This window comes from Mercenaria mercenaria, chromosome 10 (assembly GCF_021730395.1).
Source record: "Mercenaria mercenaria strain notata chromosome 10, MADL_Memer_1, whole genome shotgun sequence".
NCBI classification, from domain to species: domain Eukaryota; kingdom Metazoa; phylum Mollusca; class Bivalvia; order Venerida; family Veneridae; genus Mercenaria; species Mercenaria mercenaria.
This window is the reverse complement of record NC_069370.1, coordinates 81,963,457-81,979,837: the sequence shown is the minus strand read 5'-3', so window position 1 is coordinate 81,979,837 and position 16,381 is coordinate 81,963,457. Positions and strand designations below refer to the sequence as shown.

Genomic DNA, 16,381 nt, shown 5'->3' with positions numbered 1-16,381 from the left:
ATACTAGTACCTGAAACAATGGTACAAGTACTGAGTTCCTAGCTTGACGCTCAGCATTAGGGAGTTAGTTCTAGGACTGGTCAACCTGGTGTCCGTATAATGTGACCGGGTTGGGTATCATGTCACGTGTCTATGGCGTCTGAGACAGCACTATAAAGTTGGACATTATGCTTGCCCATACAAGAAGACACCGTCATTTTTATGACCTAAAAAAATGTTGAAAAAGGCTGTTAACCCGAACACATGCACGTCATTAAATATTATGTCCTTTTCACTATGTTTAATTGTGCAGATTTTCCATTGAAAAAAAGGATCCTTTTCCAATTTCACTCTAGTTAATTGCGTATATACTTCCCTATATTAGAAATGAGGTCATTTTCACTTTATTTAATTGCGTACATACAATGTTTAATTGTTTACATTCTTTCCATTTAAAGTTAGGTCCTTTCCAATATGTTTAATTGTGGTTATTCTTTTAAAGTTTTCATTCTAGTTTATTGTGTAATACTGTATTCTTTCCATAAGAAGTAAATAATTTTCAGTGCTTGTAATTGTGTATATTCATGTCGTCAAAAATTACTTCTTTTTTTATCGTATATGCTGTGCTTAAAGGTAATGTCATTTTCATTGATACATAAACATACTGATATTTGCATGTTTTATTACATACAACCGGAGGTTTGGTCACATCTGTTAGAACTTCATTTAGCTTGGATTTATTATGATATACATGGACTGTTCAAATCTTGGCAAGATTATTTCAGTTACGTTTGAAATTTTTAGAATCCGATAAAAAATCGATACACTTGGTACAATTGCATTATACAGGTCACCCGTCGGTATGATAGTATGTAGTGTTGTGCTGAGTTTAGTTTTGAGGTATGGGATCGATATGATCGTCGGGAACAGTAGTCCATTACCTCTTCAGATAAAAGATTTAAGCTTACTAAAAAAAGGACTAGGAGACATTGAGTTGACAGTTTCAACCATACAACGGCAGAATTCAGTTGACTATACGTCATTTTTAGACATGCTCAAAAACTTCAAAAGCGAAATATTGAAGAAAGATGAGGAGAAATTCAAAGATATTTCTGATAAAATAAAGAAATTAGCAAATAAAGTTTCTGATAAAGCAGAATCAGAAGACCTACAAAACGCTACAGAAACATTTGACAAGAAAGTAATGGAGCTGAAAGAAAATTTTGAAACCAGAATAAACGATATGCGCAGAGCATTCACTGAGAAGCTTGCAAATTTAACTAAGTTCATAGACGAGTTTGAACAGACATTTTCAAATTATGAACAATCCTTTAATGAATTAGAAACAAAAACAAATGAAAAAACCAAAGCAATCGAGAAATCATTAGACAGTTTAAGTTCCAAGGTCGAGGAGGAGATAACTGAAATATTAGACGAGGTCACAACGCAGTTGGATAAAATCAAAAAAGCAAAGGAAGAAGCAGATAATATTGTAAATGGTATCCAGAGGAACGTTGAAAGAATAATACCAAACACATTCAACAAAGGTGAAATCATTTTTCTTATATTACCTAATTATTAGTACCGTGTTACTTGAAAACGAGTTACTGGGACAATAGGATTGAACTCTTCCGTCCTACCGGACTCATTCCGTCCGTCCGCAATTTCGAATCCGGTCCATAACTCTAATATATCAAGATATTTTACTTGACACATATGATTTCAATAATAAGACAACATGTAATGCACAAGACTCGGAGCTTTAGCTCAAAGGTCAAGGTCATACTTTGAAGTCAAACTCATTAGTGATTTCTTCCTGGTCTATAACTCTGTCATCCTCAAAAGTATTCTTATATTACTTGGCACAAGTGTATCCCATAATGATGCGACATGTCATGAATAACATTCAGACCCCTACCTTAAAGTTGAAGGTCACACTTCAGAGGTCAAATGTAAATATGATTGCTTTTTCTATTTATACTCTGTCTTGCATAGTGGGATTTTTTATATAACTTTACACAAATGTTCCCCATAATGAGTCAATATATCATGCTCAGATCCCTAGCTCAAAGGTCAAGGTCGAACTAGGAGGTCAAAATTGAATAGTTGTTTTATTTTTGCGGTCTAAAATTCTGCAATCGGTCAAGGGAATGTAATACTTTTTTCAGAAGTGTGACCCTTACCAGAGTAGTACAACAACGGCAATACTTCATTCACTACACTAGTTTACTTCAGTGTAGTATTAAAAGTTTCAAGGGCATTTTCACGATATTATCTGATATGCATGTAGAAATATTGGTATAGATTTGTTCTAAGTTATTGTGCCATTCATGAACATATTTTATATTGGATGCTCAGGTCTCTGCTGAACGGTTAAGATAAAACAGTGGCATATCATAACCAGTCTGTATATTTTTATGCATGTATGGATTTCAAGAAACTAGATACAAACTTTCGCTATAATTAATGACGAATCCTTTCAACAAGTCAGATTTTTTACTAGTTCATAATACTTTAGTGCATGGATTGGTGAAATAAAGTACAGACTAACAAATCATGTTATTAGATTAATTTCGCTTTGTTGTTTTCATTTTCTTCATACATTATTATTTTACGCTACTTTCAAATTGCATCATGAACCTATTTTTATTTTTAGAGGCCCTAATAATGGCATTTATGGTGTTGATCATCTCTGTATTTGTGCTAGCACTGTGGATATACAAAGTGCAGAATAGTATTACTTCCGGTGGTCCTGCACCGAACAGGGATATGGTAATACTTAATCATTATTTTGTATTTTGTTTTTCACAAATAACGCAAAGAATTTTATGTTTATAGAAAGTATCTTTTTCTGGAGCTACCTCATTCCCTCATACTTGACATGGATTAAAGTAATTGATGGAATATTGTGCTATTTCTTTGATCTGGGCGTTTTAGACGTCGAGCTGGTAGTTTTACATTTTCTGTAGGCAAAGACAGAAGGACGAGGGGATATGAAAAGTAAAAGAATCAACCAGAAATAGTACAAAATGCCAAGATCAAAGCACAAGTGTATATCTGCCTAACAATAATCCGTCACACCAAGTCAGTGCTGATACAAGCTGTCGTAATAACTGTTTCGTAACTGTGATGGAAATGACGGAAAACAGAAGTAGTATATTAAAGTAGTCCGTCAAACGGACATACTAGGGTGATACAGGTCCACAAAACACAGAGTCGATGAGATGATGGTTCTGTATAAACGTATTTGATTTGATCAAATTCATATTTTGAACGGAAATGTGTGTGTAGGTAATTAAAGCCAGAACTATTAAGTGATAGTACATGTATAACATTAATTGTTGAGAAACCATTCTATTTCAGTTGTACTTTGAATGCCTGCTTCTATAATTTAAGTTATAGAAGCTTCACGTAGTACTGTTTATTTTCCTTACGTGTCTAAATATGCAGGGTATCTGTTTTTGCTGCTGTGTTTCAATATTTTCACCAAAGTCATAGCCACGAGTGAAAGTGTAAGATATAGTGTTCATGAGTGAAAGATATTTCGATCTTAAAATATATAGAACATTTTTTTATTGGTATTTCAAGTTTTGACTAAATTTGCACACTTTATAGTTAGAAATTACTTGATATTTTTCACTTTGAAAACAACAAATATATTTCACTTTAATATTTCAATAAATAATATTAGGTTATTTAACATAGTTCAGTACAATACGGAGATATATTTGGACGAGTACCCAGCTGAGAAAACCATATTGGACGAGCCGCTAGGCGAGTTCAATATGGTTTTCTCAGCTGGGTACGAGTCCAAATACATCTCGTATTGTACAGTTCAATGTTTAATAACCTTTTTATTAATCCCCCGCCGTGGCGGAGGGATTATAGGAATGGTCTGCGTCCGTCCTTCCGTCCGTCCGTCCTTCCGTCCGTCTGTCCGTCCTTCCGTCCGTCCTTCCGTCCGTCTTTCCGTCCGTCCTTCCGTCCGTAACACTTTCGTGTCCTCTCCATATCTCCTAAACCCCTTGAAGGATTTTCATCAAACTTGGGTCAAATGATCACCTCATCAAGACGATGTGCAGAACCCATGAGTCAGCCTTGTCAGTTCAAGGTCAAGGTCACAACTCAAGGTCAAAGGTTTGAGCCTGCCATTTTGTGTCCGCTCTATATCTCCTAAACCCCTTGGAGGAATTTTATAAAACTTGGGTCAAATGATCACCTCATCAAGACGATGTGCAGAACCCATGAGTCAGCCATGCCAGCTCAAGGTCAAGGTCACAACTCAGGGTCAAAGGTTTGAGCCTTCCATTTTGTGTCCGCTCTATATCTCTTAAACCCCTTGAAGGAATTTTATAAAACTTGGGTCAAATGATCACCTCATCAAGACGATGTGCAGAACCCATGAGTCAGCCATGCCAGCTCAAGTTCAAGGTCACAACTCGGGGTCAAAGGTTTGAGCCTTCCATTTTGTGTCCGCTCTATATCTCTTAAACCCCTTGAAGGAATTTTATAAAACTTGGGTCAAATGATCACCTCATCAAGACGATGTGCAGAACCCATGAGTCAGCCATGCCAGCTCAAGTTCAAGGTCACAACTCGGGGTTAAAGGTTTGAGCCTTCCATTTTGTGTCCGCTCTATATCTCTTAAACCCCTTGAAGGAATTTTATAAAACTTGGGTCAAATGATTACCTCATCAGAACGATGTGCAGAAATTATGAGTCAACCATGCCAGCTCAAGGTCACAGCTAAGGGTCGAAGGTTTGAGCCTTCCATTTGGTGTCCACTCTGTATCTCCTAAACCCCTTGAAGGATTTTCATCAAACTTGGGTCAAATGATCACCTCATCAAGAACTCATGAGTCAGCCATGTCAACTCAAGGTCAAGGTCACAACTGAAGGTCAAAGGTTTCGGCTCTGTATCTCCTAAACCCCTTGAAGGATTTTCATGAAACTTGGGTCAAATGATCACCTCATCAAGACGTTGTGCAGACTTCATGAGTCAGCCATGTCAGTTCAAGGTCAAGGTCACAGCTAAAATCAAAGGTTTACCCTTTTACTATCCATAGCAGTGGCGGGGGATTTAGCTGTCTTTCAGACTGCCTTGTTCTATATCTATTTTATCTTACTATAATAATAGTTTAAATTAAAAATGTTTCACTGAATATTGTATTCCTGCCTTTTCTAGTTTATTACAGAAGTAATATGAATTAACATTTAATCTTTAGCTGCTTTTCCGGCTGTGTGTATGTTACCTTCTTGAAAATATGTTGTTTTTTATCTAGAATGCCAAGGATGTGCTGCAGCGTATACCACATCGTGTTTCTCTCAGTAACTCAATCTGTATTGTAAGCTTTGATGAGGCCAGGCAACCCGCACATGAGGCGCTTGTCAGCTCTGCCTTTCTAACTGTTGGCAACATCCAGACAAAGTACTTTGTTGTTCGCCGACACGAACACTTGCTTAACATGCCAAAATGCAAGTTCTATATTATGTGTACAGAGTTTTCTGAAAGGTACAAATTATTTAGTTAGATTTTAATACATATTAAAGTTTAGTGAAGAGATGATTATGCTAATTTTTTTCACTACTTTAAAAGTATCGTAGTAGCTTCTCCGTTCGAATTATTGTTTTATACTTTACATTCATACATGACAAGCAATTATGAGCCATTCAGTTTATATTAAATGCCGCTGAAACTAAATACAATATCTGTGACGTTTGAACTAGCCGCGTCAAAATTTAATACACGCAGGTAAATGAGTAAGGGATTAAAACGATTTCATTTTTTGCTCCATATATAAACGTGTGAACGAGGCACTACGGTAAGAGAAGTTTTATATGACCGCATGAACGAGTCTCTGTTGTAAAAGAGATGCCTGCAGGTGTAGGCATACGTATTAGGATATTTTTCTATTTATCTAACTGGATGATCCAACTGAATTGTTCATTTCACGTATATTTACATCGATTTTGACATGCAAAGTTATGTTTAAATGATATTTATAAAACCGAGTACATTCAGCTGGTAATGCTTTGTATTGGAGAACATAATTTGGTCCTAATGTGTAATCTTACGCATATGGAAATTTAACGTTTTCATCATTTCCATAAAAACTAAAAGCATCCAGCACAATCGTATGCTCTTTTTAAGGCACGTGATCATTGAAGAACCAGGACTAGGACTTGGTGACTTGAAGAGATGTACATACGAAACGATACAGCGATATGGAGGTACAGTCTCTCTTTTCATACCAAAATACTGTTTAATAACAATGCACTAAGTGTTTTAGTACGATATTTTTGTACAATTAGTAAACAAGAAGGTAACATGTTATTCAGTATTTTCTCTTTAACATAATTGATGAAGAAAATATAGCTAATGTAAAATCTTTTCTTTTTTTGCAGCTAAAATGATAATTTTGTACACACGTGACCCAGGATCGAGGAATCTAGGCGACCAGGTTTATAATCGTAAGATCCACTGCGTGTCTGCCCAGCCGGAGCTGTCTTGTCTTCGTGATCATGGTCGATTTTTCAGCACGTATGATGAGCTTTCGGCAACACAGAAGAAAGCACTTAATGATACTGTTGTCAAGTGTCTTCAGTAAATATTGTTTGAAAACTTCAGTTAAAAACTGAACTTTTAGCTACTTTTATGTCATTTCGCAATGTTTGCAATTTACTGTTTATTTGGAGTACTAGATGTCCTAGTGCAAGGCACTTACATTTTATAATTATGTCAATGGTAACGTTGTTGAATAAAACTGTTCAGTTTATCCGTAATTGCTTTAAACAGCAAAGATACCCATTTTTGCTATCTGTGTTATTGTTCGATATTTGTTTAATGTATTTCTTTATTTACGTGACATCATTGTACGATAAATAAATAACATATTTACTACAATGTCATTCAGATTTGAATTACAGGAGGCTTATCATCACAGATATATTATACACACATATGGGCCGTGCCATGAGAAAACAAACATAATGGGTTGAAGAACCAGCATGGATCCAGACCAGCCTGAGCATCCGCTCAGTCTGGCCAGGATCTATGGTGTTCGCTGTCAAAGCCTATTGCAATTGAGAAATTGTTAGCGAACAGCATGGATCCTGACCAAACTGCGCGGATTACCAGCAAAGCCACTATGTTGGTTTTTCCATGGCGCGGCTCATATATCTTTTTCATCAACTCGTTTTTATATAACAAAACTGAGGAGCAGTCGCAAATTCAAAGTTTAAAAGCTCTGAAAAACAAGGTATTAAGAGTTTAAAATGTACTACTTTGCAATTAAGGAGTGGTTTAAAAATCAGCTATCACCCTAGATCAGATCAAGGATGAACTAATTAGCAACTGCTTCTCAGATTAGATAAAAATACTCAAGTCGTACTACAGAGTAAATAAAAAAAGTGTTGATTTATTTAGTACCTGTTATAAAAATGTGTGTGTCAGATAGACTATGTGGGAAGTTGTAGCCGGTTGTTGCATTATCCGACTAAGGTATAGCAATGCGTGTGTTATGACACGATGTTCTTTGTTTAAAAAGTTTCAAATGTTTTGTTTACGTATCACACATCTATACGTCACGTGACAAGAGTAGAAAAGTACTTTAAACGCAAGTTCTAAGTACGACCCTTTGACATTGTGAATATGAAATGTCCAGCGTTATGATGCAAAATATGTTTTTTATACTTCAACACTTTTTGTATTTCTACCCTTTATATGTTAACATTAATATATTAAGTTTTATCCATTATCGTTTGTTTCAAAAGTTTTTAAAGTGATACAAGCTCAGTAAAACTCAAATTTTCCAGGCTATTTTATTAAAGTTACATTTGGTGTACACTTTAATACCATTATAATTATGATTTATTATATTTATATGAAAGGTTATGTTCTACGGTTGATTGTTTATATATTTTAGTTAATTTATGCTTATTCACGTTAGTTAATATGATTTAAAAACGCTTCATTTTGCAAGGGTTTTAGTTGCGTATGTTACTTTAAATAAATGGACTATTTTTAGCCCACCATCATCAGATGGTGGGCTATTCAAATCACTCTGCGTCTGTGGTCCATCCGTCCGTTAACAATTTCTTGTTATCGCATCTCCTCAGAAACCACTTGGGGGATTTTGACCAAACTTTGTCAGAATGATGTATTGGTACCCCTGAAAATCAGACTGGTTCAGCAATTTTTTAGTAAGTTATGGCCCTTTGTTTATTTCTATAATTTACATAGATTTATATTGGGAAAAACTTTGAAAATCTTCTTGTCCAAAACCACAGAGCCTAGCGCTTTGATATTTGGTATGAAGCATCATCTAGTGGTCCTCTACCAAGATGATTCAGATTATTTCCCTGGTGTCTAATATGGCCCCGCCCTGGGGGTCACATGGTTTATATAGACTTATATAGGGAAAAACTTTGAAAAACCTCTTATCCAAAACCACAGGGCCTAGGGCTTTGATATTTTGTATGTGACATCATCTAGTGGTCTTCTACTAAGATTGTTCAAATTATCCCCCTAGGGTCAAATATGGCCCCGCCTCGGGGGTCACATGTTTTACATAGACTTGTATAGGGAAAAACTTTGAAAATCTTCTTGTCCAAACCACAAAGCCTAGGGCTTTGATATTTGTAATGTAGCATCATCTGTTCTCTACCAAGTTTGTTAAAATTATCCCCCTAGGGTCAAATATGGCCCCGCCCTGGGGGTCACATGGTTCATATAGACTTATATAGGGAAAAGCTTTTAAAAACTTCTTGCCATAACCTACAACATTCAAATTTGGACCATATGTATGGTTTTGAGTAGCAAGATGAACCTTGACATCAGTTGACCTAGATTTTGACCTAGTGACCTACTTTTACATTTTCTGTAGCTGCAACCTTCAAATTTGGACCACATGCATAGTTTTGTGCACTGAAAAAACTTTGACATTGACCTAGTGACCTACTTTCACATTTTTGAAGGAACAGGCTTCAAATTTGGACCACATGCATAGTTTTGTGTTCCGAAATGAAATTTGACCTTGATTTTGACCCAGTGACCTACTTTCACATTTTTTCAAGCTACAGCCTTCAAATTTGGACCACATGCATGGTTTTATGTACCGAAACAAACTTTGACCTTTACATTGACCTAGTGACCTACTTTCACATTTTTGAAGGTACAGGCTTCAAATTTGGACCACATGCATAGTTTTGTATTCTGAAATAAAATTTGACCTTGATTTTGACCTAGTGACCTACTTTCAGATTTCTCAAGCTACAGCCTTCAAATTTGGACCACATGCATAGTTTTGTGTACTGAAACAAACTTTGACCTTTACATTGACCTAGCGACCAACTTTCACATCTTGGAAGGTACAGGCTTCAAATTTGGACCACATGCATAGTTTTGTATTCTGAAATAAAATTTGACCTTGATTTTGACCTAGTGACCTACTTTCACATTTCTCAAGCTACAGCCTTCAAATTTGGACCACATGCATGGTTTCGTGTACTGAAACAAACTTTGACCTTTACATTGACCTAGTGACCTACTTTCACATTTTGGAAGGTACAGGCTTCAAATTTGGACCACATGCATAGTTTTGTATTCCGAAATAAAATTTGACATTGATTTTGACCTAGTGACATACTTTCACATTTCTCAAGCTACAGCTTTCAAATTTGGACCACTTGCATAGTTTTGTGTACCGAAATGAACTTTGACCTTAAGATTGACCTAGTGCCCTACTTTCACATTTCTGTAGCTACAGGCTTCAAATTTAGACCACATGCATAGGATTGTGTACCGAAACAAACTTTGACCTTGATATTGACCTAGTGACCTACATTTTTAAAGGTACAGGCTTCAAATTTGGACCACATGCATAGATTTATGTTCTGAAGTGAAATTCGACCTTGATTTTAACCTAGTGACCTACTTTCACATCCTTCAAATTTGGACCACATGCATGGTTTTATGTACCGAAACAATCTTTGACCTTTACATTGACCTAGCGACCTACTTTCACATTTTTGAAGGTACAGGCTTCAAATTTGGACCATATGCATAGTTTTGTATTCTGAAATAAAATTTGACCTTAATTTTAACCTAGTGACCTACTTTCACATTTCTCAAGCTACAGCCTTCAAATTTGGACCACATGCATGGTTTTGTGTACTGAAACAAACTTTGACCTTTACATTGACCTAGTGACCTACTTTCACATTTTGGAAGGTACAGGCTTCAAATTTGGACCACATGCATAGTTTTTTATTCTGAAATAAAATTTGTCCTTGATTTTGACCTAGTGACCTACTTTCACATTTCTCAAGCTACAGCCTTCAAATTTGAACCACTTGCATGGTTTTGTGTACTGAAACAAACTTTGACCTTTACATTGACCTAGTGACCTACTTTCACATTTTGGAAGGTGCAGGCTTCAAATTTTGACCACATGCATAGTTTTGTATTCCGAAATAAAATTTGACATTGATTTTGACCTAGTGACCTACTTTCACATTTCTCAAGCTACAGCCTTCAAATTTGTACCACTTGCATAGTTTAGTGTACCAAAATGAGCTTTGACCTTAAGATTGACCTAGTGACCTACTTTCACATTTCTGTAGCTACAGGCTTCAAATTTAGACAACATGCATAGGATTGTGTACCGAAACAAACTTTGACCTTGACATTGACCTAGAGACCTACTTTCACATTTTTAAATGTACAGGCTTCCAATTTGGACCACATGCATAGATTTGTGTTCTGAAGTGAAATTCGACCTTGATTTTGACCTAGTGACCTACTTTCGCATTTCTCAAGCTACAGCCTTCAAATTTGGACCACTTGCATAGTTTTATGTACCGAAATAAAGTTTGACCTTAAGATTGAACTAGTGACCTACTTTCAAATTTCTCAAACTACAGCCTTCAAACTTTATGCACATGCATAGTTTTGTGTACAAAGAACTTTGTCCTTGAAATTAATCTAGTGACCTACTTTTCTTTTTACATTTCTCAAGCTACAGCTTTTGGATTTGGACCACATGCAGAATGTTGTGTACAGAAATGAAATTTGACCTTAATCTAGTCAATAAGTCTTGAAATTTGGAACTCTCAAAAGTGGCACATTGGTGGGCGCCAAGATCACTCTGTGATCTCTTGTTATGTTAGAACATTTCTGAATGTTGTCTTCCAACATGTGCTCTGTCTTGTAACATACCAATAATCAACAGCTGTATAGTGCCATACAAAAGGGCACCGCTTTCGAAAGTACCACGCGTGTACCATTATATAGCATAGAGATTGATACATACTAAGCCAAAATGTATGGGGTTATTGCTGTGTCACATTTTGGCACAAATATAAATATGAGGTCACTGACATGTCATAAACCTTCAGTTTAGGATTTCAAGCTTGTGGTTCTTGAACAATACATAAAATTCAATGTCTCTTGATGTCTAATACTGCTTTTTATGTGTATTTTGATATTTTTATTCTAGGTAGTTATTAATTATGTGTTTATAATTTTTCAATTGATAAAAAGGTTTTATGTGTAGCGCTGTATAGACGCTGTATAGAGCGGCTGTATACTGTAATGTTAAATTGTTTGTTTTATATGTATTATGATGTATACAGATGAGACATTAGTAAAAGAATAAACTAATGCAGGTTGTATCCTGTACGTAGAAACTGTATTTTAATGTTAAACATTGAAAAGAGAGCTGAAAAAAGTTCATTCTTTCTCTTTAATTTGTTATCTTAATATCGTAAAGGGATAATATATTTCATTCGCTACATATTAAGCAGTATCATGATTAGTTTTTAAAATGTATTGTATAGTGATATTATTTAGATGCATGGGTTTGTATAAGGTTTAAAGCTTTTGACAACTGATTACTTCAAGCAAATTGTACCTAGTACATACACTCTATTGTAAAGTTTTAGTTTAATAAAATTTTAGTATTTGGCTCAGCTCATGATCATTATAATCTTGACGATTGATTACAACAGTGAATTATTTTGGTCTTTTCATGCCCCCAAATTTATGTAGGAGTATATAGTGTTGTTGCTGTCCGTACGTCCCGAAATCTTGTGTATCCAACTCTTCTTACACTATTAGCCTGATTTGCTTCGAAATTTCACAGATGATCAAGCTTGATGTGCAGATGACCATAAAGGAAGAAACGTTTGCTTTGACTATTCAAAACTGCCGTTTTAGCTCTTTAAAAGTATTGCTAAATAGAATAGAATAAAGAGCAAAATATTGTGTATACAACTCCTCCCACACTATTAGTCTGATTTGCTTAAAACATCCACAGATGAACAAACGTTGTTACAGTCTTATTTGGAAGCTAACGGTGCCGCTTGCATAGAGCTAGATGACTTCTTGTAGTGACGAAAACTTGGCTTAAACTATTGATTCTTCTTTATGCGGATGACATCGTGATAGTTCCAATAATCTGTCGTTTTCTAATATTGTTTAGACTATTCTAACAACTGTTTGTAAAAAATAATCCTAAAAAGGAAACAATGTTTGGGTCGCTCGAAACCATGGATAACTCGAGCATTTTGCTCATCCCCTTGCGACCTCGAGCGAGCGGTGTTTCACTGTATATAAAACTAGAGCTACTGATGAGTAAAGTTTGTAATTGAGTGGTCAGCCTTTGTGAAATGTGTATATTCGCGGTAACAAAAAATGGCGGTGTTTAGATTTCGCGCTGTCAGTGTTGACCGCGAATATAGCGAAAATTAAACCTCCGCAAATATAACCCGCTATACAGTAACTCCATACAATTCTAGAAGCTAAGCCTATTGCTGTAAACATATTCCATTCAAAATAATTTCATCAGACAGGATCAACTTAACATACATTTATCATGTTCACTTAAAACATTCATTTTCTGTTAAATTGATCCTAACTAATGAAATTATTTGCTTTTTAGTAACTTTCTAAACTTTTTGCCAGATATAATTATTACTTTGCCATTCCTCACCACACAAACCAATTCGGCGGGTGATACCAGGGGCCAGAACATGGAAACCTGTTTCTGAACCACAACTCGGAATGTTGAAACTTCACAGGATGATTGGACAAGCAGATTAGATGAACCCTATTGATTTTGTAGTCACTTGATCAAAGGTCACAGGGGCCAGAATATGGAAAACTGTTTCCCATCAATAACTGGAGAACCATTTGACCTGGAACCTTCAAACTTTAATGGTTGATAGGACTTACGGAGTAGATAAGCTCTATTGTTTTTTGGGTCACTCAATCAAAGTTCAGAGTCATACGGGCCAGAACTTGGAAACCATTTCGGATCCATTTGACCTGGAACCTTTAAATTTCATAGGTAGAAAGGGTTATGACCCCTATAATTTTCGGAGCCACTTGATCAAATGTCAAGGTCAAAGGGGCTTGAGCATGGAAAACCATTTCTGATTAATAACTTGAAAATCATTTGACCCAAAATGTGGGAACTTCATAAGCTGATTGGACATGCAGAGTGGATGACCCCTATTGATCTTTGGGCCATTCTTTCAGAGGTCAAGGTCATAGGGGCCAGAACATGGAAAACTGTTTCTGATCCATAACTTGAGAACCACTTTACCCAGAACCTTGAAACTTCATTGGATGATTGAACATGCTGAGTAGATGATTCGTATTGCATTTCAGTCACTAAGCAAACCATCGGTGTCTCTTCAGTTTACACTCCTGTCCCTTATTAACTTCTTGCCTATTACTACCGGGTACTTTGCTTTGGGAAGGCCATGTGCTTTTCTACAAAAGTATCTAGTCTGACTTGTTCCTGTTCCTTACTGATAACACCCCCTCGGTAGCCTAGTGGTAGAGCGTCCGCTTCGAGTGCGGGAGGTCGTGGGTTGATCCCCGGCCGCGTCATACCAAAGACGTAAAAGTCATTACAAAAGTGAAAAAGGAAAACATCATCAGCAAGTCTATTACTTACCGGAACTTTAATGACATAAATGACTCAGATTTTGCTAGTGACCTTGCTGATTTGAAAATTGAAAGTGATTCAATTGAGACATATGTTGACATTTTCCAAGATGAAATGAAAAATATCATTGACAAGCACGCTCCTTTAAAAGAGAAAACTATTATTTGTCGAAATCCGAAACCGTGGTTTAATGAGGATATCCGCCACTTAAAACAAATTCTGCGCAAATCCGAACGTTTGTGGAGGAGGTACCAAAATCCACAGGACTATGAAATTTTCAAGACTGCTCTTAATAAATATCACCATGAACTGAAACTAGAAAAACAGAGAACTCTTAGCCAAAAAGTGCTCGAATACAAAGGTGATTCCAAAAAACTTTACAAATTTGTGACAGATCTCACCGGCGGCAAGTCGGAGAATCCAATGCCTGTTGTTGAAAATGAAAATACGCTAGCTGACAAATTTGCTGACTTTTTCATGGAAAGATTCAGAAAATACGGGACAGCTTAAAAGATTTTGAAAACTATAAACCATCAATGAGAAATGTGCCGGAATTTGGAAAATTTGATGAACTTAGTGAGGATGAAGTTAGAAAAACTCATTAACCAGTTACAAACAAAGTCGTGTGAAATTGATGTTATTCCAACAAAAGTGTTGAAGTCATATTTAAACGAGCTCCTCCCAATTATAACTAGACTAGTGAATCTTTCATTGACTCAAGGAGTCTTCCCAGTGCAGTGGAAACAGGCAATAGTTAGACCTCTGTTAAAGAAAGCTGGTCTCGAACTTATATTCTCAAACTATAGGCCAGTGAGCATCTTATCATTCTTGTCCAAATTGATAGAGAAAGCAGCACTGTATTTACTTAATAAACATGTAAATGAACATAATCTCCTTCCAAAAAATCAGTCCGCATACAGGCAACATCATTCGTGCGAATCGGCTTTATTGAGACTTATCAATGACATCTTGGACGCTATGGAACATCAAGAAGTGACTGCATTGATAGCATTAGACCTTAGTGCAGCTTTTGATACGGTAGATCACGATATTCTTTTGGACGTTTTGAAATGTCAGTATGGTGTCTCTGTGTTGCATTGGACTGGTTGAACTCATATCTGAGGCCACGGAGCTGCCGCGTGAGTGTGAATCAAACAGTGTCATCAGCACGTGAGCTTACGTGTAGTGTCCCCCAGGGAAGCTGTTTAGGGCCGTGGCTCTATCTCACGTACGCAGGAACGATTTTTGACATTGTTCCCCCGTCCATTTCCGTCTTTGGCTTTGCCGACGACCACACTGCAAGCACACGTTTTAAGCCCGAACCATCCATCGAGGCTAAATCCATTGGTGAACTAGAGGAGTTTGCTACAGATTCAAATGAGTGGATGAACAGTAACAAACTAAAAATGAATTCCTCAAAAACTGAACATATTGCCTTTGGAAGTGCCCCTCAGTTGAATAAGTTAAACATTCACGAGATAGATATTTGTGGTGATAAATCAAGAGACAGAGTAACATCAGATATTTGGGGGCCTATTTGGACGAAACTTTAACTTTCAAAGAGCATATAAAAATAAAGTGTAGAACGGCAATGTTGAATTTTTTCCGAATCAAAAACATTCGCAAATATTTGACTCAGGATGCAACTGAAACCTTAGTGCTATCGCTGGTTATTTCGCATTTAGACTACTGTAATGTTATTTTATACGGTATTTCTGATTGTGACATCGCAAAACTGCAACGCATTCAAAATATGTGTGCGAAGTTAGTTCTGAATCGTAGAAGAAGAGACAGTTCTAAGCAGGCACTCTACGATTTGCACTGGCTGCCGATCAAAGCCAGAATAAACTTTAAGATCTTGACGTACATGTTCAATTGCCATGTTGGAAATGCGCCTGCATATTTGATTGAACTCTTAACACCGAAAATCCCCCAGCGCTCCCTCAGATCCTCGGAGTCATCAGTTGACTGTTACATCGTCCCTTTCAACAAGCGAAAAACTTTTAGTGATAGAAGCTTTAGTACTATAGGGCCAAAGTTGTGGAACAATTTGCCGTTGAACATCAGACAAAGTTCTTCAATTGACTGCTTTAGGAAAAGGTTGAAAACGCATTTCTTCAGAGACTACTTTGCATTATTCTAAGTTTTGACTGAGTTTTAAACAATGATGCTGGTGACAGTGATAGAAATTTAATGTTTGTCTGTGATAATTGTATGTTAGTAATATTTTAAAATATAGTATTATCATTGACTTTAAATTAATAATTGCTATTTTGATTCGTTTTAATTAATCTTATTTAAAATATTTTATATTTAATATTTTATTTCAACTTGTATTGTAAAACGCCATTGAATATGTTTTAAATGTAGAAATAGGCGTTTAAGCAAATAAACCAGTTTCAGTTTCAGTTTCAGTAAAAAATGGTACTAGTAGCTTCCTCGCTTGG

General features: G+C 36.2%; 1 protein-coding gene across 2 annotated transcripts in view; it reads left to right on the top strand.

Moving 5' to 3' along the window:
- Positions 1 to 11,949, top strand: part of LOC123561132 (receptor-type tyrosine-protein phosphatase F-like) — a 32,541-nt gene extending 20,592 nt beyond the window's left edge. The window contains exons 13-17 of one of the 2 annotated variants that reach the window (XM_053516635.1): positions 829 to 1,526; positions 2,636 to 2,751; positions 5,262 to 5,491; positions 6,131 to 6,210; positions 6,385 to 11,949. In XM_053516635.1, coding sequence (XP_053372610.1) covers positions 829 to 1,526; positions 2,636 to 2,751; positions 5,262 to 5,491; positions 6,131 to 6,210; positions 6,385 to 6,587 — 1,327 coding nt within the window. In that variant the 3' untranslated portion in view covers positions 6,588 to 11,949. The remainder of the gene's footprint in view (positions 1 to 828; positions 1,527 to 2,635; positions 2,752 to 5,261; positions 5,492 to 6,130; positions 6,211 to 6,384) is intronic. The other variant, XR_008365910.1, reaches the window with a different exon arrangement.
- The last annotated feature ends 4,432 nt before the right edge of the window (positions 11,950 to 16,381 follow it).